The following is a 19,260-nucleotide window of genomic DNA, read 5'->3' as shown; positions in this document are numbered from 1 at the left end:
GCCATCGTTCTGTTCTACGTCGTCGACATCGTTCCATCCAGCGACCACGCCCTTTTATCTATTTATCGCACGGATTGAAGACCGGCGAGGTCGACATACTCGTGCCTCAGCGCGTCCTCGACAATTTTCCGAGTTCAGTTTGGGTCCAGTGACGAAGCCGGCCAGGCCTGATTCGCTATTCATATAAAAGGACACCGTCGCTCCGCCAAGATGCCCCGCCGCGCTTCCACCCGTACCACCACCACCCACGTCGAGCAGCCAATACATCAGCCCTCTGCCGCCTCTTCTGCTGCCCCGGCGTTGCCCTCTGAGCTCGTCGTACTCCGGACAAACTGGAAATGGGCCGCGTTAAGTCAGTTTTTCTTCACCTTTTCCCAGTTAATGGCCATGGACGACCTATCATTGAACGTGAGCTCTATATACCAGCTGTTTATGTATCTTCTTACCGAGCGTGCTTTTTTACAGGACATCGAAGAAGATCTAGTGCAAGGAAACAACATATATCTGCCCCGCGTCATGCAGAGACTATTGTATACACTCTCATACGATCGTAAAGTGACGTGAGCGCCGCCATTACCTTTTTTACCACAAAAGTCGCGTACTGATCGCGTTTTAGGTCGAGCAACTGGCAAACGGCCCTGCGAAAACAGTATTACAAGCGTGACCCGGCCGCGAACCCGATAGGACCTGAACCGTTCCTTAGCGCGTCAAAGTCCCACACTCGGACAACTTCGCTCGCCACACCCGATCCCCAATCTCGCGCAAAGACTGAAGACTCTGAGATGGTCGACAAAGTCAAGAACGAGACGCCAGCTACGTCTGTTCCACCTGAAGAAATCAAATCTGACATTGGACAAAACGAGGAGACCGTCAAATCTGAGACCCCTGCCGTGGAAGAGCTTGCACAGGAAGAAGAACAGGAAGAAGAAGAGTCCAGGGATTGGCTCGAGTTGTCCATGCTCGAAAAACTCGACTCCATGTATCTCTTGATGGAATGGCAGTTCCAAAATGCAACACGACTCCGCACTCTGATGAAATCGGATGACGACCTGGCAACCTGGGTGAATAACCTATAGTTTCTTATACCTGAGTTTCGTTACTAAACTTGACACAGCGGATCGAACCCATTGGGTATGACTCCAAGAGGAATGCCTACTGGCTAGTGGGTGCCGACCGATTGTGGATACAACGAGAGCCTCCCAGACCCCCGCGGTCTTCGAAGAGCCTTAAACGCAAGAGACCAGAACCCAAGGTCAAGAACAAGAAGGGGAAAGCTGCCACCACAAAACGCGCGCGCATAGAGCCGCCTCCCAAAAGAGGCAAGGGAAAGGGCAAAGCCAAGGAACCTTCACCTCCCGTTGGACGTCGTGGTCGCGCTGCCAAAGCCCAGGCAAACATCAAGCTTGACGCCCAGGCTAGGGAGTTGGCGGAACTAAACCGACAGGCTGCTGCTCTTGATCGGAGCGGTGGTGGTTTGAGAACGTCAAGTAGACGACAGCCCGCACCTCCACCTAAACCCACACCAAGGGGTACGCGGAACAGCGCACGGTTAAGAGGTGCTCAGAACGACGATGAATGGCAGGCGGTTCCGGAGGAGTGGCTGAATGAAGGCGTTAATGGCAGCAGGAACACGAGAAGCAAAAATTTGATGTCTAAAGCTGGTTTAGAGAGCGAAGGGAGTAGTATCAGTGATTTAACTGACCTTAGCGAGGAAGAGAGTGAAGAGAAACCTGAAGAGGAAGATGAGGACGAGGAAGAGGATGAGGAAGAAGATCAAGAGGAGGCAGAGACAGAGGAAGACGAGGAAGATGATCTTCCGGAACCCGTCGTCGAGCAACCAGAGGAACAATACCAGACACCTGCAGACTTTGTTGAATGGGAGACCGTAAGTCAATTTACCTTTGATTGGCTTTGTCTTACCGTCCGTCAGATATGCGTTACTCTGGACGAATGGGAGCACGTAGCGGAGCGCTGGCAGAATGCTACCCATTATGCAGAGAAAGCACTGTACAAAGTCTTAACAACCTCTATTGTTCCAGTTATCACCGAGGAGCTTCGAGTACGTGTTCTCGCTGAACTGACCGTGATTTGTGTGTTTGACGTGGATTATAGGAAGTCGCCCGCAAGAAAAAGATTGAGGAGGCTGTCGTACATCGCAAACGTTCATCTCGCATAGCTATCAAGGAATCTGTGCGCGAGGAAGCTCGCCTGGCAATTGCGAAGAAAGCTGAGGAGGAGGAAAAGATGAGTCGAGCCAGACGTGCTGAGGCCAGGCAGCAGAAGGAGGAAGAGGCCCGTCAGAAACGGGAGAACGCTCGCGAGCAACGAAGAAAAGAACGAGAAGCCCGGGAAGCGCAAGAAGCCAAAGAGGGAAGCGAGAGGTAAGTATTCTGCGTCTTTTGTGTGGACACGTATTGACTGCCTGCTTCAGCGCTGGCACACAGGTCGATGTCGTCGGTAATGGGACTGCTGTCGAGCGACAAGCCAACGGCCGCCGCGCTTCGAACGGTGTTGCCAGTGGATCTCGTACTCCGGCTGGCGAAGACTGGGAACTGGATTGCGAGATATGCCTTCGTCGTGGTATCAATCTCGTAGGCCATTCCTCATGATATCTCTGCCGTCGTGCTAACTTTGATCTTCTGTTTCAGGATGATGGAGTTCCTATGATGTGTTGTGGATCATGTTCCAAGTGGCAGCATATATCTTGTCATGATCAAGCTGACGTTCGATCTGGTCGCCCAAGAAGGAACTGGGAGCAAGTTGAATTTATCTGCCGAAACTGTATGCAGACAAAACGACAATCTCACTATTCCAATGCGCATCCACCTCCTGCAGCAGGTCGCGACCAGTATCTTGCGCTGCGTACTCCTGGATCTGTCACGTCGACAAGCAGCTCTTATGGCAATTACAATACTCCGGTGTATCCCGGATACAATCCCTACTCACAACCTACCAAAAGCTACAATCACCAGCAAATGTCCGATGTACGTTCAAATGCTGCACCAACTCAGCCATCCTATCCGCCTCAGACGAAGGCCATATCATTCACCCACTACCAACCCCAGCAACGCGGTTTCTCTCAGACACATTCTTCTTATAACGCGGCTCCTTATGTGCAACCGTATGGACAAGCAGCCCCTGCTGGACAATATGGGCAATACGCAGAGTCGACAACGAATGGATCAAATGGTTATGCATATCCGGTAAGCTGATGATCGATTATCTATTTATCTTGAGAGTGACGGGTTATAGCGTCCTGCACCTAGTGCTAGATGGAGCGTTACGACTCCAGCACAACAGCCTCCGGGATATAGCGCCGCTCCCTATCCCTCTACAGAACGGTCTTCAGCCGGTGGGCGTCCGTATCCAGATACCCAACAATGGCCACATCAGCCTACACAAAAGATGACGGACGCATACAGCACTGGCTATCACCCGAACTCTTAAATTGATTTATTGAATTAGACAACACCTTGCATGTTTATTGGATCTTTTATACTGCGTGTTTGGATAGATAGGTGTTTTTTTTTTGTTTATTCTGTATGTGTGTACATGACCAAGAGATGTAATATGATACAACTAGTAATACAGCAGCCATGATAATGGCTTATCGAATTGTTTCGTACATTTTGTATTCCGGATGTTTGAAAGTAAATATGTCTTCGTCAAGAGGATCTTGTTCCCTGTAAGATGTGTTAGATGGAAATTTACCTTGGGAAAGGACATACTCGATAGGTCCCAAGACGCGTAGACCCCGGACATGGGTATCTTTACCGCTCTGGTGGTTGGTCATGACGATGATCTGGAGCACGTAGGCGTAGATGGGTTTCCTAGAAAAAGGTATCAAGATCATCATTAGTGAAATTTTTGGCCTAAACGTACAACCCATCACCGTCGTCGTTGGGTTCCGATGATATATCAAACGTTAGCCAGCCATCTGGCTTATCCAGTGTAATTATCCGAACATCCTGCAGATCCGTCGAACCAGTTCCGGCGCGAATGGCGAGCGTCGCGGGGGTATATGAGTCGTCCAAGGGATGACTGAGGTATATGCTCAGTTTCTAAGCTGATCTCGTCAATAACAGCGGCGTAGCTTAAAGACACCAAGGCGCACCTGGACAGGCATTTTTCGAGGAAACTCGATGGTGATGAAATGAGGCTGGGGGCCATCCGAACTGGGAGAACTTGAATAACGACAACAATGTCATTTCCAACGCGTCGGGACTCACTGCCAAAACGTCTCAGGATCACCATCACGCAAGCACTCGACACCAAACCCGAATTTTGCAGAGGACACGGACCATTTGGCGCGTGAAGAGATATCTGGCCAGGGAAGGGGTGGCGGTCGTTTCGTGGCTGAAATATTGTTGAGTAACGGTGATTTTAAGGAATAATTGTGTGGCTTTTACGTGAGAGGAGAAATGGAGCGTTGAGGTTGGTGTCGTCGACGAGAGGCGCACTGGTAGGAAGGGGAGCAAGGGCCATCGTGGCCATCGTGGTAAGAGACAAACCGTGATCGCGTTACTTGCCTTTGCCTTCCATGGAGCTTCCTGTCGAAGATTACCGCCGGTACGGACGGCAGATGATCCTCGATGGATTCGGTCTCCCAGGTATTTCCTTCTTACCTTTCGACCACCACCATCATCGGTTCTTAGCCTTCGCTTCAAGGTCAGCTCAAGCTTCAGAATTCCTCCGTCGTCGTCGTAGGCGCTGGTGGACTCGGATGTCCAGCCCTTCAGTACCTCGGTGCAGCAGGATTTGGTGAACTCAGCTCTCCCCTTCCTTCGAGATACATGCTGACGTTGTCCCAGGCAGAATAGGCATCATCGACCACGATGTCGTAGAAGTATCTAATCTACAGCGTCAGATTCTACACAATGAAAGCACCCTTGGACTTCCTAAAGTTGAATCTGCAGCACAGTCGCTTCGACGGTGAGGGGTGCCTAGCAAGCGTCGCGCCATTCAAGCTCACCGGATATCAGGCTGAATTCTCGCCTCAACCTGGACGTGATAATCGAGGCCTTGACACCACAAAATGCCCTCACCCTTTTGCAACCGTACGACATCATCCTCGACTGCACAGACAACGCGCCGACACGGTATCTACTCTCGGACACTGCAGTCGCGCTCGGTAAACCACTCGTCAGCGGGGCTGCTCAGAAATTCGAGGGACAACTCTGTTGCTACAACCTTGGTCCCGACGGTCCTTGTTACCGGTGTCTGTTCCCGACACCCCCAGCCCCAGAAACAGTGGGGACATGCGCAGAAACAGGAATTCTGGGTGCAGTAACTGGAGTCATTGGCAATATGCAAGCACTAGAGGCAATCAAAATCGCTACTGGTTTACACGGTCCGTAGTTTCTTGGACGCAGTACTTTCCTCGTCAACCGATATCCCACTGCTAGATCAGAAACCGTCTCTCCTCATTTTCTCCGCGTTGGGTTCACCCCCGTTCCGTAGCATCAAACTTCGGTCGCGCAAGGCTAGTTGTCCTGCGTGTGGAACTGAGGGAGAGAAGGTTGGTGCAATCAGAGATATCGACTATGTTCAGTTCTGTGGAGGCGCTGCTCCGGACTGGGAGAGCCGCGGGATGGTTGAAGGACTGTCCGACCGGCGAATACGCGTTCGAGTACGTTCATTATGCCTCTACATAAAACTGGCATTGAAATCACTGTCTTAGGACTTTTCTGACACGGTAGCAAAGAAAAAGGTCAAGATTATCGATGTTCGACCTCCGACAGAATTTGGGATCTGTCGATTACCTGGTTCAATAAGTGCGTGGTCATCCCAAACGAGCAATTTTCGAATGAATAAATTTGCGTAGACGTTCCTCTCAACGACCTTGTTGCTAACCCTGCCGAGCAGCTTCCAAGCGATAACGAAACGGAAATATATATCGTCTGCCGCCTAGGCAATGATTCACAAATAGGCGCCGATGCCCTACGGAGCGTTCGAAACGATGGCTCCATGACCATTAAAGATGTTATTGGCGGTCTCCGTGCTTGGTCAAGAGACATTGACACAACATTTCCAGTGTACTGATCTATCCCGTTCCTACACGTTGTACATTTACAATGAACATTATGTTCTTACTCTAATTAACCTATTTCTCTGGAAGAGGTATCAGCATCAGATGATTAGTTATCATCAAAGTGACTTACTTCCTAGCTTCAACCACTTCGGCACCTTCTTCTCACCAGACGATGAGCTTGAAAGGGCTGGTATCTTGGAAGTGGGTTCTTTCGACGGAAGTGTATCCGGCACTTCTGGGGGCCTAGGCAAGTCGACGGCTTGCGAAAGAACATTTGTGATCAAAGGTGCGGGGACATGCGACCCTTACAGCCCAATCAGTAACAAAGAGAAACATTGTTAACGCTGCATTTACCATTTAGAGAGTCGTCTTCAAACCGAATGAGAAGTACAGATGATGGTGCTAGCTGTAGCTGTGCTAGCGTCAAGTCGCGAACCTTGAGATCAGAAACTTTGAGGTCCCGCTTTGGTGGCTGATCTGGGCAACGATGAGCATGCATGAGCAATACTAAAGTTGGTGACTCGTACGCACAGAGAATAAACTTTATGGGCTTCACGTCTTCTCGTAGTAGCCCCCTCACAAAGGCGTAGACAGAGCGGATCTTGTCTGTCGAAGAGAAGACCTTCTCCAGCTGTGTCCTATCAGTGAAACGTATGCGTATCGTTGTCTGCACCATGATGAGCAACATTGCAAGACGAGCTGTCAAATGGGAACGCACGTTCGGCCATCGATCCCGCTTTGCCTTCTCCTCTGCCTCTCTCACAGCCTTTAGTCTCAACGGTGTATTCGTAAGCGCCTGTGTACGCGCGGCCAGCTGTGACTGAGCAACTTTCAAATCTGCTGCGGTAGGCGTGAAATATTCGTCTGGTAGTGCAGCTACCGAGAACTTGTCGTCAAGGCCAGCTTGTAGCGAAGCGAAATCTTTACTTACAAGGAGGGGCAGCTGACACATCAGAAGGTTTATAGACTTTGAAGTTGGGCTCTGCCTGAGGCGGCGGCGCATTCACCGAAGTGTCTGTATTCGTTGTTGAAGGGCCAGCAGCCGCTTGTTGTTGTTCGGACATAGGGGTATGCGTTCAAGAGTAAAGGGTATTACAAACTGGGGTGTATTTGTTCAACACAGGATACAATCAAAACGCGATCACGAACGCTCTCACGTCAAAAAAGAAATTCAGATTCAAGAAGACTACCTGTAAGAATACGTGAGCGACTGACGACGACAAGGACACAATAAAGATGAAAAATCAGGTAGAAAAAAAGTTGTCTCATACTGTCAGTCCCAGGATGCACTGGCGGGTGATCCCTTTGGTGTGAGAGCGACAGCAATCGAACGCAAATTACATGAGTAGCATCATAAAGAAAAGAGAGGAAGAAACAGAAAGAAACGCGACTTACCAGCTGCAGATGGTGGAAAAGAGAAAGCAACGCACTGCTTTGTATAGTTGTGTAATATTTGGCCGTGCTTGGCGATGTGGCCGGATTGTGCCGAGCCTGAGATCTTTACCTTGACTTTTTGAAGTTTACTCGCATAACATTGGGTACTTTCCTTTTTTTGTTCCTATCTCTGGGCCGGAAAATAGGTACCTTGTCCTCGTGATATCAGGGATGGCCTATCTTTAAGCGCAATTTCTATTTTTGCCTCTTGGTATGACCGGCACGCTAGCTTCGACTCTCACAGACTCTCACGCAACTGCTATTTCTGCCTCCTCTACTGCGGTTTTCTATTTTTACCGTCTGTGAGGCACAAATGAGTCCGTTTACTTGCATATATAAAAATTCGGGTATGAGTAAGTCTTTTTCTCGCTGTCCCCCATGATGAGCTCCGAGTCAGTCCTTGTCACTCGTCAACTGGATCCCACGCTCTACGAACTGGCAGGAAACGAAACTGCGTTCTTTAAGGTTAAAACTGGAATAGAAGATGATGCTGCACTCAAGAACCATATTCTTACTATCCAGGAGGAAGCGTACAAGGTTGCTTGACTTATCCTCCCTGAGTAATAAAGACCCTAACACGAGACGATACAGGTGTTCCCTTATCCGTGCATTCGCCGTTTCGCCTTTACCAGGTAAGCAAGCGGTCCCCAAGTCTGCCGTGTTGACCATGCTTGACTTTCAGCGTCAAGGTTAAAGATTTCGAGGCAGCCGTGCTATCAACAGTTCTTGAACCTCGGAAAAGATCGAAAGGGAGCAATCTATGCAGACATTGGATGTTGCTGTTCGTAATTCTTTCATATAACGTCTGCTTCGCTTTGATTATCTAGCATCTGCATAGTCGGTAATGACCCCAGAAAGGCGGTCGCAGACGGCTATCCTGTAGAACAGGTCATAGCTTCCGATTTGCATCCTGGTATGAATTCCTTCCTCTGAAATCCGTTCTGCAGAGCTTAAGCATATGGCACAGAATTTTGGGAACTCGGACATAGACTCTTCAAGAGCACAGCTGAGACTTTCCCAGCGCGCTTCATCCCTGCAGACATCTTTCAGTTGAAAGGTCTAACGAGGGAAGGCGGAATCCCCGTCCCGGAGCTCCCCAAAGTACAGTCTTTAGCTGAACTGCGAGGAAATATCTCCGCCATCCATACTTCGTCGTTTTTCCATCTCTTCGATGAAGAGAGGCAATACGAAGTCGCAAAGATCATGGCGGCACTCCTGTCATCCGAGCCGGGGTCTATGATATTTGGATCACATGCTGGCCGGCGCGAGAAAGGTTTGCGTACCGAGGTCGATTCCAGGAGCGGCCGCAGCAACAACATGTTCTGCCACTCCCCCGAGAGTTGGCGATCGCTGTGGGATGGGGAAATATTTCCTAAGGGCACTGTTCGTGTTGATGCTGTCTTGCATGAACGTGAACGTGCAGATATCCTCGACCCGGGCGTCAAATTGTACCTCCTCATTTGGTGCATAACAGTTTTGTAGATACGTTTCTTGGCTTTGTACGGCGTCTGTGATGCCAATGTTTTCGATGCTCATTATCCTCACATGAGATCCGTTGAATAGGTACCAAAGGTACTTATGGCTGCGAATAAATCTCTTGCGTATCGAAAAGTTCACGAGCTCTCTCATAGCTGCGAAAACCCCTAGACATTCGCGTACCATCAGGATTTCGATGTAGGAGAGTTGCATCAACGCAAGATTTTGATCGTGAGGCCAGCTCTTTAGTACTAACTTGCCTTCGTCCTCGAACATAAAAAGCGGAATCGAGACATAGTCCACCAACCTATATGCCATACCAGTGTGGTACTGATGCTATCGCAAGTGCAACTTTATGATCAACACAAATGCGGCAACAAGGGAGAGAATACTTATTAGGATTAAACAGACACTAGCCCGTCGTATTTCCATTCTACGAATCCTTTGTGAAAATGCATCCGAGCCTATATTCTGCCGCCGTGGAGCAAACAACCGAGGAAATATGTGTTGCAGCGAGAGGCACAAGGCTACGGAGCCGATTATCCATGATAGGAGGCGCAATCTCTGTTTTTACCACTTATAGTAGACTCGCTAGCCAGTCGACGTTCGCAAGCTTACACCTCGTAATGCAAATTCCGTATACGGTTGTTTGGTTGTTTGGTGAAGTTTGACATGTTTTGACGTGAAGAGGTGAGCTTGCGAACGGACTGGGCAATACCGAGACGTTTTAGAGGGTCACACATTCTGTGACTTGGGACTTAGAAAAATTTCACTGATTTTTGTCTTGCAGCTTATTTTCAGCAGCCATTGCACTTCCCCCGTCTCCAATTTGCTCCAGTAGGATTAGTATGCATAGTCTGCCTGTGCACAAATTATTTTAAATTCTATACAATCATGATTATGGAACCCTCTGCTTGCTCTCTACTTTGCCCTTCAATGGCTCTGTCCGAATGACAAGAACATGATGACCAAATGATGACATCATGGGAGCAGACAGTTGAATAATATTTTCCACGCAAGGCGACAAAAATAAACTGTGTAGATGGTTCAGTGGTAAACAAAGTATAAAATGCGCATGTATACAATGCATTACGAGGGAAGGGAGTGGACAACTATTAAAACTGGCGGTGAAGATGTGAAATTTTTATAAGTCCCAAGTCACAGAAAGCGTGACCCTCTAAAACGTTGCGGATTTGCCCAGCCGCTTTCGCCCAAAGTGATAGCGCAGCCACGTGGGTGAAACGCCGGCTGGTAAACGAGCCTACACTTATAGTACAACCTTTCCACACGGTACGCTAGCCTCGACTCTCACGTAGCTGCCATTTCCGCGTCCTCTACCGCGGTCCTCTATTTTTACTGTCTGTGAGGCACAAAGGAGTCCGTTTACTGATATATAAAAACTCTGGCATGAGTAAGTCATTTTCTCACTGTGTAGTATCTCCCCCATAATGAGCCACGAGCCTACAGAGGATGAGGATAGAATTCTGGCAGTCGGTCCAAACGCTCCAAGTAAAGCCAAGGATGTATCTGCCCGCCTGCTGGTACACGATGACGAGTACGATGAGCTCGACGATAGACGACGACATTATCCTGGAAGCTGGTCCTGGGTCCAGCAATCTCTACACCAAAGGAAGACAAAGATGGCGCCGGGGCCCAGTTTATAGTCGGCGCTACGTTAATTGAGTTGAATCTGCATTTGGTCAAGGCCATCAGTGGCATGTGAACGTGTCGTGCATGTGGGCCTGCCTCGTGCTGTCCTGACACCGAACACCACCAGGATAACCACCAGCCAATGCCGCCTTTCTCAGAGCAGTCGAGCCAGATGCAGCACCTGCAGAACCAATTCCGACCGAATAACGGGGCGGATGTGAACAGTCCACAAATTAATCAGCGGGCAAGTCTCGTTACTCTGGCTATTTTTCAAGCTGCCGTCCACCGTTGGTCCGTCTACTCTGTGGAGGGGTACACCCTGGACCCGTAGCGTAGCATGTCTCCCTATCAATCTCCATGTCTTTACAGGGATCGTTGGTGGCATTTGCTGCCCTCGCAGGTCCATTTACCGCTCATGTGGCTTATCGACCCATGATACGACTCGCTCTTATCGACCTAGCACACTTTCTTCTCAAGCTATCATTACGTATCCTTATGCTGATCTCTCTTTTCTACTTCTAGATGGTCGATTTACTTCGAAGTCAGAACATGGCTGCCCGCGCCCATGGTCAACAACAGCAGTCTTTTCCTCTCGGAGTTCCTCAAATGAGCGCAGGTCCGAGTGGCGGCCCATCTCAGCAGCGGCCCTTCCATGATCCGTCCTCCCAGCGGCAGCCTGTTGGTTTCCCAAATCTAGTTAACGGTGGCGGTCTGCAAGCGCCACTCTCCCAGAATTCCATGCAGGCGAGAAACGCCATGATGCAGGCCATTACGAACAACCAGAACCATAACAGGCAACTCGAGCTCATTGGTATGGCTGCGAACCAGCAGAATCAGAACGACCCCATGTCGTTTCCATCTCGTTTAAATGCTCAGCAGCAGCCGCAATCGGTCCATGCGCCTGGACAGGGCGACATATCCGCTCCTGCGATGGACGCTAATGATCCTCTGCAGCGAGCGTCTCCAGCCAATCCGCCAAACCAGATGGGTGGGCAACCCCACCAGTTCACTATGGCCCCCAACGGTATGATGCGCCCTCAGCTACCCCCAGAACTTCAAAGTCGTATCATGACCCTGCGGACCATGATCAGCAACGGCGAGAACAACATTCGTAACCTGCAGAATAATCGTGCGGGAATGCCTGATGTTCCTTATTATGCTCAGCTTAAAATGCATCAGAATGAGGTTGCTAAAGCCAAAGAGATGCTGGCAAGAATCATTCAGCTGGCGAATAATAATAATATGTGCGTCTGTCGTGTTTCATGTGTCTCTATACAGTATATTCATTTTTATTAAGGTATAACATGAATCTAGCAAATCAACAACACCAGCCGTCGCAGCCACAATGGACGCAGCCGCCCCCTCAGACGCACAACATCCCCCAAATGATCCCTCCTAACCGCTCTGTGTCTACTTCGCAACATCTTCCATCACAAACTCCTTTGGGCGGTATTCCTTTTAACATGAACACTGTTACTGGAAGTGGACAGTCTGGTATCCCCAATGGAATGTCAAACTCATTTGACCTTGCACATCCGCCACCATTGGAGAAGACTAGATTTGAGGCTGCTTACATGAATTACTTGACATCCAAAGGTTTGAATCGCGACCTTAGGACCATTGCCACGATCGAGCACAGACCGGTCGATATTCATGCTCTTCACACACATGTTATGCGGGAGGGTGGTGCAGCTGAGGTTCGCCTTCGATCATGGTCAATTTGAGCTCTACTTATGTTCACATTTTTTGCAGGTCGCTCAGAAAGACCTCTGGGCGACTATTGCTGCCCGTTTGGGCTACGTTCAATATCCCGGTAACGACATGGAGCCTGCGAAGTCGGGGCCAGCTACCGCTCATCAATTGGAGCAAATATACAAGGACCATCTTGCACACTTCGATATGGTCTACGTCACGACCGTCCTGGAATCGAGGCGCAAGCAGCAGGTTAGCATGGCAGCTCAGCAGCTCGCCAACCCCAATCCCGCGAAATCGATGAATGGCCCGCAAATGCAAATGGTCATGGCGTATGCCGATCTTTCTCCAGCAGAATTGCGAGCAAAAGGCGTCCAGGAGCACATAATCACGTTTATCGAGAATCATCGTGCCCATATACAACGTACGGCTGCGGAGCAGAATCTATTTCGTGGCAACCTGCGTGGTGCATCGACGAATCAGCCAGTACAACCGCCGTCAGAAGGAATAACTGGGGCGGCGAGCAATCAACAATTTACAGCTACGCTGTCACAGAGTCCACTTGGGCATGTAGCAATGTCTTCCCCTCCGCAGTCCATACCGAATACGGCATTGCAAAATGGTACTACGGACGAGGGTATGATGGAGCATCGACCTCAACTTCCTAACAATACCATTATCCCCCAGTTTATGCGAGGAAATCAGGAGCAGTTGTCGCGAATCTCGTCTATGTTATCGCAAGTGAAGCAAGATTTTCTTGCCAATCGTGAGTACTTCTACCACAGAGTTTCTTTCACAACTCATGAATTCTCAGGTATGGCTGCGCTTGGTTCGGTCAGGATCCCTCCTGAAGAGCGGATGACCTACAACGCTGTGGTTGAACAATTGCATCGAGCAACTGGGGAGTTGGAGAATAAGCTCCCTATGCTATATCTGTTTGCAAATGACAAGAACGACGTTTGGGTCAAGCGGCTGGCTGTGATAGTACGTAGCTCCTCAGTTACACTAAAACCTATCTAACAAAGGTTTCCAGGTCGTGACTGCCCAACAGCAACGCAGTTTTCTCGCTTCCAACAATCCACGGTTCATTGTAAATCTGGATAACCTTCGCCTCATGCTCAGTGAGGTTCAGAAAGGCCATGAAAGGTTCAATACCATGGTTCAGACGATTACGGCACAGCAGCATCAGCATCAGCAGCAGCAGCAACCGCCCCCACCTCCGCCAGGCGGAAGCATCGCCAATGGCCCTCCTGCTTCTAATATGTCCCGTCCCGCGGTTTCACAACAGCCGAACGCGATCCACCCCAGTCAGCAAGTCCCCCAGCCTCATTCGCATCATCATTCCAATGCTCCACTAAACATTAATCGGCCACCAACCGCCCCACCGCCCTCTCCATCTTTGGCTATGAAGAAGCAACCGATACAACCCGTTTCATCCAGTCCTGCTGAAACGACGATCTTCAATACCACGCTGAAGATAGCCGCCGTATTTGTTGTCAGTACAATATTTCTGTGGCTTGCACTACTGGGTCCATGATTATCCCCTCTTCTCTGGTCCGGACGATTTTGGGGTCTCGGAGTCTCAATGTTAGGTCATAATTCGGAAATCGAGCTCCTGCCATTAACATGTTGGATTTGTATTCGGACTACAATTCGCGTTTGTACAAGGTCAGGTTCAAATTCAGACAGATGGTATACCGGGCATTGTGGTCGGAGCCAGCATTGTATGCCGTGCTATAATAGCGTTGAGTAGCGCAATTTGAATATTCTTGCTGAGAACAATGACTTGTCTCTTTGCGTGCTTTCAATGCAGTCTAACACCCGTGATATTTAAAGAGGGTTTTTGACAGTCACGAGTGACGACTCACAATCTCGGACGAATCTTAGCGAATTTTGGTGACTGCAATTTTTTGCTCTCGAGTTGCCGGCTGGGCTGCCGTGCCTCACTATAGCAAGGGCAAAACGGATATAACACATATTGAATGTTTGTTCAAAACATCACAAAGTGTCCTATTGAGCTCAAATGATCGCTTCATACCTCATCAGGCGTTTTCACTTGCTACGAACTAGCAGAAAACGTAGCTTTGTTCTTTAAAGCTCAAATTGGAATAGAAGATGATGTTGCACTCAAAAGAACCATGTTCTTACTATTCAGGAGGAAGCGTACAAAGTTGATTGACTCATCCTCTCCGAGTAATAAATGCCCTAATACAAGATCATACAGGTGTTCCCTTATCCGTGCATTCACCTTTTCGCCTTTACCGGACAAGTAAACGGTCCCTGAATCTGTGGCGTCAATCATGCCTGACTTTCAGCGTCAAGGTTAAAGATTTCGAGGCAGCCGTGCTATCAATAATTCTTGAACACCGGAAAAGATCGCAAGGAAGCAATCTATGCCCGATATTGGATGCTGCTGTTCGTCATTCTTACATGTACCGTCGGATTCGCCTTGACTATCTAGCATCTGCATAGTCGGTAATGATCCCAGAAAGGCAATCGCAGATGGCTATCCTGTGAACCAAGTCATAGCTTCCGATTTGCATCCTGGTATGAACTCCTTCCTCTGCACGTCTTTCTGCGCAGCATAAGTATATTGCACAGAATTTTTGGGAACTCGGACATAGGCTGTTCAAGAGCACAGCTGAGACTTTCCCAGCGCGCTTCGTCCCTGCAGACATCGTCCGGTTAAAAGGCCTAACGAGGGAAGACGTTCCTGTGCCTATCGCAGAGCTCCCCAAAGTACAGTCTTTAGCTGAACTGCGAGGAAACATCTCCGCCATCCATACCTCGTCGTTTTTCCATCTCTTCGATGAAGAAGGGCAATACGAAGTCGCAAAGATCATGGCGGCGCTACTGCCATCTGAGCCGGGATCTATGATATTTGGATCACATGTTGGTCGGCGCGAGAAAGGTTTGCGTACCGAGATCGATGCCAGTACCGGCCACAGCAACAACATGTTCTGCCATTCTCCCGAGAGTTGGCGATCGCTGTGGGATGGGGAAATATTTCCCAAGGGCACTGTTCGTGTTGATGCTGTCTTGCATGAACGTAAACGTGCAGATATCCTCGATCCCGGCATCAAATTGTACCTCCTTATTTGGTGCATAACAGCTTTGTAGATACGTTTCTTGGCTTTGTACGACATACTGTGATGCCAAAGTTTTCGATACTCTTTATCCTCACATGAGATCCATTGAATAGCTACCAAAGGTCCTCATGTTTGCGAATAAATCTCGTGCGCATCAAAAGGTTCATGGCTTCCCTCACGGTTGTGAACGCCTAGACATTCGCGTACCGTCAGGATTTCGATGTAGGAAAGTTCTATCAACACAAAATTTTGATCGTGAGACTGGCAGCTCTTTAACTTGCCCTTGCCCTCGAACATAAAAAGTGGGACGGAAACATAGTCCACCATATTCCGCTGCCGTGGAGCAAACAACCGAAGAAATATATGTTCTAGCGGGAGGCACAATGCGGCTAACGAGCCAATTATCCACAAGAGGGGACAAGCGCAATTTCTGGTTTTTCCCACTTAGTATGACCTTTTCTACACGGCACGCTAGCCTCGACTCTCACGTAGCTGTTATTTCTGTCCTCTATTTTTAATGTCTGTGAGGCACAAATGAGTCCGTTTACTTTATATATATAAACTCTGGCATTTGTAAGTATTTTTCTCACTGTCTAGTATCTCCCCCATAATGAGCCACGAGCCAGTCCTTGTTGCTCGCCAGCTGGATCCTACGCTCTACGAACTGGCAGAAAATGAAACTGCATTCTTTAAAGCTCAAACTGGAATAGAAGACGACGCCATGCTCAAGAGTCATATTCTTACTATCCAAGACGCGGCGTACAAGGTTGATTGACGTTCTCACTGAGTAATAAATACCCTAATGCAAGACGGTACAGGTGTATCCTTATCCGTGCATTCGCCATTTCTCCTTTACCAGGTAAGCGAGCGGCCCCCGAATCCGCCGTGTCAATCATACCTGACTTCCAGCGTCGAGGTTAAATATTTCGAGGCAGCCGTGCTATCAACAGTTCTTGAACCTCGGAAAAGATCGGAAGGGAGCAATCTATGCAGACATTGGATGTTGCTGTTCGTAATTCTTGCATGTAATGTCACTTTCGCCCTGACTATCTAGCATCTGCATAGTCGGTAATGACCCCAGAAAGGCGGTCGCAGATGGATATCCGGTGGAACAAGTCATAGCTTCCGATTTGCATCCTGGTATGAACTCCTTCCTCTGCAATTCGCTCTGCACAGCTTAAGAATATGGCACAGAATTTTGGGAACTCGGACATAGACTCTTCAAGAGCACAGCTGAGACTTTCCCAGCACGCTTCATCCCTGAAGACATCTTTCAGTTGAAAAGTCTGACGAGGGACGGCGTCCCTGTCCTTGGCATCCCGGAGCTCCCCAAAGTACAGTCCTTAGCTGAGCTCCGAGGAAACATCTCCGCCATCCACATCTCGTCATTTTTCCATCTCTTCGACGAAGAGAGGCAATACGAAGTCGCGAAGATTATTGCGGCGTTACTGTCATCTGAGCCGGGGTCTATGATATTTGGATCACATGTTGGTCGGCGCGAGAAAGGTTTGCATACCGTCAGGGTCGATTCCACGAGCGGTCACAGCAACAACGCGTTCTTCCACTCTCCTGAGAGTTGGCGAACACTGTGGGATGGAGATATATTTCCCAAGGGCAATGTTCACGTTGATGTCGTCTTGCGTGAACGTGGAAGCGTACATACTATCCTCGATCTCGGCGTTGAAGTGTACCACCTCGTTTGGTGCATAACGGTGCTGTAAAATAGGTCTCTTGGGTTTGTACAACATCAATAGAAGGGGGCGTACTTTTATATCAGCGAAGTTTGGGGGACCTGTCGATACTAACTCGTTATCTGTACCACGAGATCTCAAGTTAGTATTCGTGGCTGCGAATAAACCTCGTGCGAATCGAAAATAGTCCATGAATTCCCTCAGGGTTGCGTAAATGCGTAGACATTGCCGTACCATCAGGGTCTCGATGTTGGAGAGTTTGAAGTTTCATTGGGACAGAAATTGTTGAATCGTGAAGCCAGCTCTAACCTCTTTGACTTCCTCTTGTCTTCAAACATGAAATGCGGGATGAAGGCAGTCTACCGTCTTATGTGGCGTGCGATGGTACTGACACTATCACAAGTACAACTTTATGATCAATACAAAGGCGCCAACAAAGAAGAAAATACTTGTTAAGATTAAACAGACACTAGCCCATCGTATTTCCGTTCTACGCATCCTCTTTGATAATACATCCGAATCTATATTCCGCCGCCGTGGAACGAACAACCGAGGAAATATGTGTTGCAGCGGGAGACACAAAGCTAACGATCCGATTACCCACAAGAGGGGACAAACTTGAGAGACGATGAAGGACAAATGTTCAGGATCAGAGGAGAAGACGTACGGAATCCAAAAAGACACAGATATTTCACAGGAGGAGGATCTAAGCATGGCGGTGTATATGCTGGAGGTGGCTGCCATCCTCTCTCGTACGGAGGAGGTGCGTAGTCTTCTTCACTTGATATCGAACAAGTCTAGATAGATATCGCTGAGCGGAGGAAAAAGGGGAATGGTCTTTTAAACGTACATTTTCCTCCAGCCCCACTTCCACCATATCAGTGCATGAGACAGACATTCTCCTCCTTGACTTTGGGTGGCGATCCCAGATAGAACCGCAAGTTTGCAAGCTCCTTTATGATATGGCATGTTTGATTGAAAGGCCCGTTTAACGGCATAAAATGACCGTAACCTAAACGACCATTGTACATATCGCTCTGAAAACTCCGTCACTTGTATTTTGTCTGTCTGAATCCAAAATTCTTGCTGGAGGTACTAGCAGACTGACATAGATTTTGAGGACGAAAACGCCAGTCATAGGCTGGCTGAGCGGATAGAATTCAGGAAGTGTACACCTTTGAGAAAGTGCTGCGTGTTGAAGGCATGAGTTTCTACAGACACCGACAGACTCGGCGAAGGAGCTGCGGCTTACACAGATTCGCGGTAGAACAGCACGGAGCTGTATTGATACATTCCAGGTCGCTAGGTGATCATATGTAGCCCCCCCTCATCGTACCGGTAATTTATCCGGGTGAAGTATAGATTGATGCTTAACCTTACCAAGATCGCCGCGGGTTGAATACGCCGAAATCAAGGTAGGAGGATTATTGAGTCGGAAGTGAGCAGACATTCTTCAATGACTAGCTTTGCAAAGTCGCAGCATTTATAGAAATACCGGCCTAGAAAGCCTAGGGTTTAAGCAGCACGTCACAAAGCAGCGGCGGTATGACGGGGCAGTATGACGAGAACCGCGCTTCGCAGGGTCGGTACATCATCACGGAGTTCAAAAAGTGCATAGAGACAGAACCATTGTGAGGCGATGCGTGTAATCCCATTGAAAGTCCTGTCACGAGGTTTCAGGGTATCGAAAATTGCGTTGCGCAGTATGCAGACGAGTCCTTTATGGGAGGATGGATATTATAAGGGCGTATTTGGTGATCGGGCCCGAAAAATGATAACATTTATCGTGAAACGATACAGTGAAATGAGAGTGGGAACAAGTATTTATATATCCGATGCTTCGAACAGCCTGTGCACATATTAGAGACGGAAACACAAAAAGAAAGGAATCCCGTACAGAAGTCTCAAGCGATATTAATAGCATCGTAATACCACAAAAATTCTCCGTTCAACCCCGGCTCGAGGATATCAGTTACACGGTCCCGTTCTTTCTCAGCCACAAGTGATTTGAAGTTGTTGTAAAGTGCCACATTGGTAGATTCGACATTTCGATAGTACAGTTTCTTTCTAATCCCAGTGAGGTTTTGAAGGTATTCTAAGGTATTTGACATCGTAAGACGCTCTGGGAGTAGATTCCTTCGCGTGGCATGGTCTGCAAGGCTAGAGTACGTGAATCCGATTCCGTACTGGAAAAGAG

At 48.6% G+C, this 19,260-nt stretch overlaps 8 protein-coding genes across 8 annotated transcripts; 5 read left to right on the top strand and 3 right to left on the bottom strand.

Annotated features, from left to right (window-relative positions):
• Nucleotides 1–210: 210 nt before the first annotated feature.
• On the top strand, nt 211–3,212 carry EV420DRAFT_1257730 (uncharacterized protein; the record flags this gene model as incomplete). The annotated part of the gene is made up of 8 exons (XM_060466854.1): nt 211–408; nt 466–560; nt 617–1,061; nt 1,115–1,885; nt 1,931–2,059; nt 2,113–2,381; nt 2,432–2,591; nt 2,649–3,212. The coding sequence occupies 8 exons, from the start codon at nt 211–213 to the stop codon at nt 3,210–3,212; spliced, it is 2,631 nt and encodes an 876-aa protein (XP_060339795.1).
• A 43-nt stretch (nt 3,213–3,255) lies between these two features.
• EV420DRAFT_84514 (anaphase-promoting complex subunit 10) lies at nt 3,256–4,761 on the bottom strand. Its single transcript, XM_060483694.1, has 6 exons — nt 4,410–4,761; nt 4,230–4,356; nt 4,115–4,175; nt 3,883–4,061; nt 3,729–3,830; nt 3,256–3,683 (listed from the first exon to the last, which is right to left on the bottom strand). Exons 1-6 carry the CDS (start codon nt 4,492–4,494, stop codon nt 3,608–3,610), a joined length of 630 nt encoding a protein of 209 aa, XP_060339794.1. The 5' UTR covers nt 4,495–4,761; the 3' UTR covers nt 3,256–3,607.
• Nucleotides 4,541–6,042, top strand: EV420DRAFT_1256836 (uncharacterized protein; the record flags this gene model as incomplete). Its single annotated transcript, XM_060466793.1, has 7 exons — nt 4,541–4,610; nt 4,669–4,761; nt 4,812–4,932; nt 4,983–5,350; nt 5,406–5,629; nt 5,681–5,774; nt 5,825–6,042. 7 exons carry the CDS (start codon nt 4,541–4,543, stop codon nt 6,040–6,042), a joined length of 1,188 nt encoding a protein of 395 aa, XP_060339793.1.
• Nucleotides 6,043–6,147: 105 nt separating this feature from the next.
• On the bottom strand, nt 6,148–7,095 carry EV420DRAFT_1256801 (uncharacterized protein; the record flags this gene model as incomplete). Its single annotated transcript, XM_060466791.1, has 5 exons — nt 6,148–6,335; nt 6,386–6,508; nt 6,563–6,698; nt 6,750–6,907; nt 6,963–7,095. 5 exons carry the CDS (start codon nt 7,093–7,095, stop codon nt 6,148–6,150), a joined length of 738 nt encoding a protein of 245 aa, XP_060339792.1.
• A 468-nt stretch (nt 7,096–7,563) lies between these two features.
• Nucleotides 7,564–8,947, top strand: EV420DRAFT_1298372 (uncharacterized protein; the record flags this gene model as incomplete). Its single annotated transcript, XM_060468359.1, has 5 exons — nt 7,564–8,002; nt 8,057–8,097; nt 8,155–8,246; nt 8,304–8,378; nt 8,433–8,947. The coding sequence occupies exons 1-5, from the start codon at nt 7,844–7,846 to the stop codon at nt 8,945–8,947; spliced, it is 882 nt and encodes a 293-aa protein (XP_060339791.1). The 5' UTR covers nt 7,564–7,843.
• Nucleotides 8,948–10,887: 1,940 nt separating this feature from the next.
• Nucleotides 10,888–14,259, top strand: EV420DRAFT_84200 (uncharacterized protein). Its single transcript, XM_060483669.1, has 5 exons — nt 10,888–11,835; nt 11,889–12,288; nt 12,344–13,049; nt 13,098–13,267; nt 13,317–14,259. Exons 1-5 carry the CDS (start codon nt 11,114–11,116, stop codon nt 13,818–13,820), a joined length of 2,502 nt encoding a protein of 833 aa, XP_060339790.1. The 5' UTR covers nt 10,888–11,113; the 3' UTR covers nt 13,821–14,259.
• A 1,723-nt stretch (nt 14,260–15,982) lies between these two features.
• EV420DRAFT_1298367 (uncharacterized protein) lies at nt 15,983–17,455 on the top strand (the record flags this gene model as incomplete). The annotated part of the gene is made up of 5 exons (XM_060468358.1): nt 15,983–16,138; nt 16,191–16,231; nt 16,289–16,380; nt 16,438–16,512; nt 16,567–17,455. The coding sequence occupies 5 exons, from the start codon at nt 15,983–15,985 to the stop codon at nt 17,091–17,093; spliced, it is 891 nt and encodes a 296-aa protein (XP_060339789.1). The 3' UTR covers nt 17,094–17,455.
• On the bottom strand, nt 17,277–17,909 carry EV420DRAFT_84026 (uncharacterized protein). The gene has a single exon (XM_060483666.1). The coding sequence runs from the start codon at nt 17,805–17,807 to the stop codon at nt 17,460–17,462; it is 348 nt and encodes a 115-aa protein (XP_060339788.1). The 5' UTR covers nt 17,808–17,909; the 3' UTR covers nt 17,277–17,459.
• Between the last annotated feature and the right edge of the window lie 1,351 nt (nt 17,910–19,260).

This window comes from Desarmillaria tabescens (genome assembly GCF_030435595.1).
Source record: "Desarmillaria tabescens strain CCBAS 213 chromosome Unknown EV420scaffold_1, whole genome shotgun sequence".
In the NCBI taxonomy this organism is placed as follows: Eukaryota; Fungi; Basidiomycota; class Agaricomycetes; order Agaricales; family Physalacriaceae; genus Desarmillaria; species Desarmillaria tabescens.
The sequence above is the reverse complement of the archived record's forward strand: the minus strand, read 5'-3'. Positions and strand labels throughout refer to the sequence as shown.

Bases quoted from the DNA above. Each gene is read 5' to 3' on its own strand.
- EV420DRAFT_84514 (XM_060483694.1), bottom strand. From the start codon at position 4,494: ATGGCCACGATGGCCCTTGCTCCCCTTCCTACCAGTGCGCCTCTCGTC. The intron at 4,062-4,114 runs GTGCGCCTTGGT...AGATCAGCTTAG, and splicing joins CTCGAAAAATGCCTGTCCAG to AAACTGAGCATATACCTCAG. The intron at 3,831-3,882 runs GTACGTTTAGGC...ACCTTTTTCTAG, and splicing joins AACGACGACGGTGATGGGTT to GAAACCCATCTACGCCTACG.
- EV420DRAFT_84200 (XM_060483669.1), top strand. From the start codon at position 11,114: ATGGTCGATTTACTTCGAAGTCAGAACATGGCTGCCCGCGCCCATGGT. The intron at 11,836-11,888 runs GTGCGTCTGTCG...ATTTTTATTAAG, and splicing joins CTGGCGAATAATAATAATAT to GTATAACATGAATCTAGCAA. The intron at 12,289-12,343 runs GTTCGCCTTCGA...CATTTTTTGCAG, and splicing joins GGGAGGGTGGTGCAGCTGAG to GTCGCTCAGAAAGACCTCTG.
- EV420DRAFT_84026 (XM_060483666.1), bottom strand. From the start codon at position 17,807: ATGGCAGCCACCTCCAGCATATACACCGCCATGCTTAGATCCTCCTCC.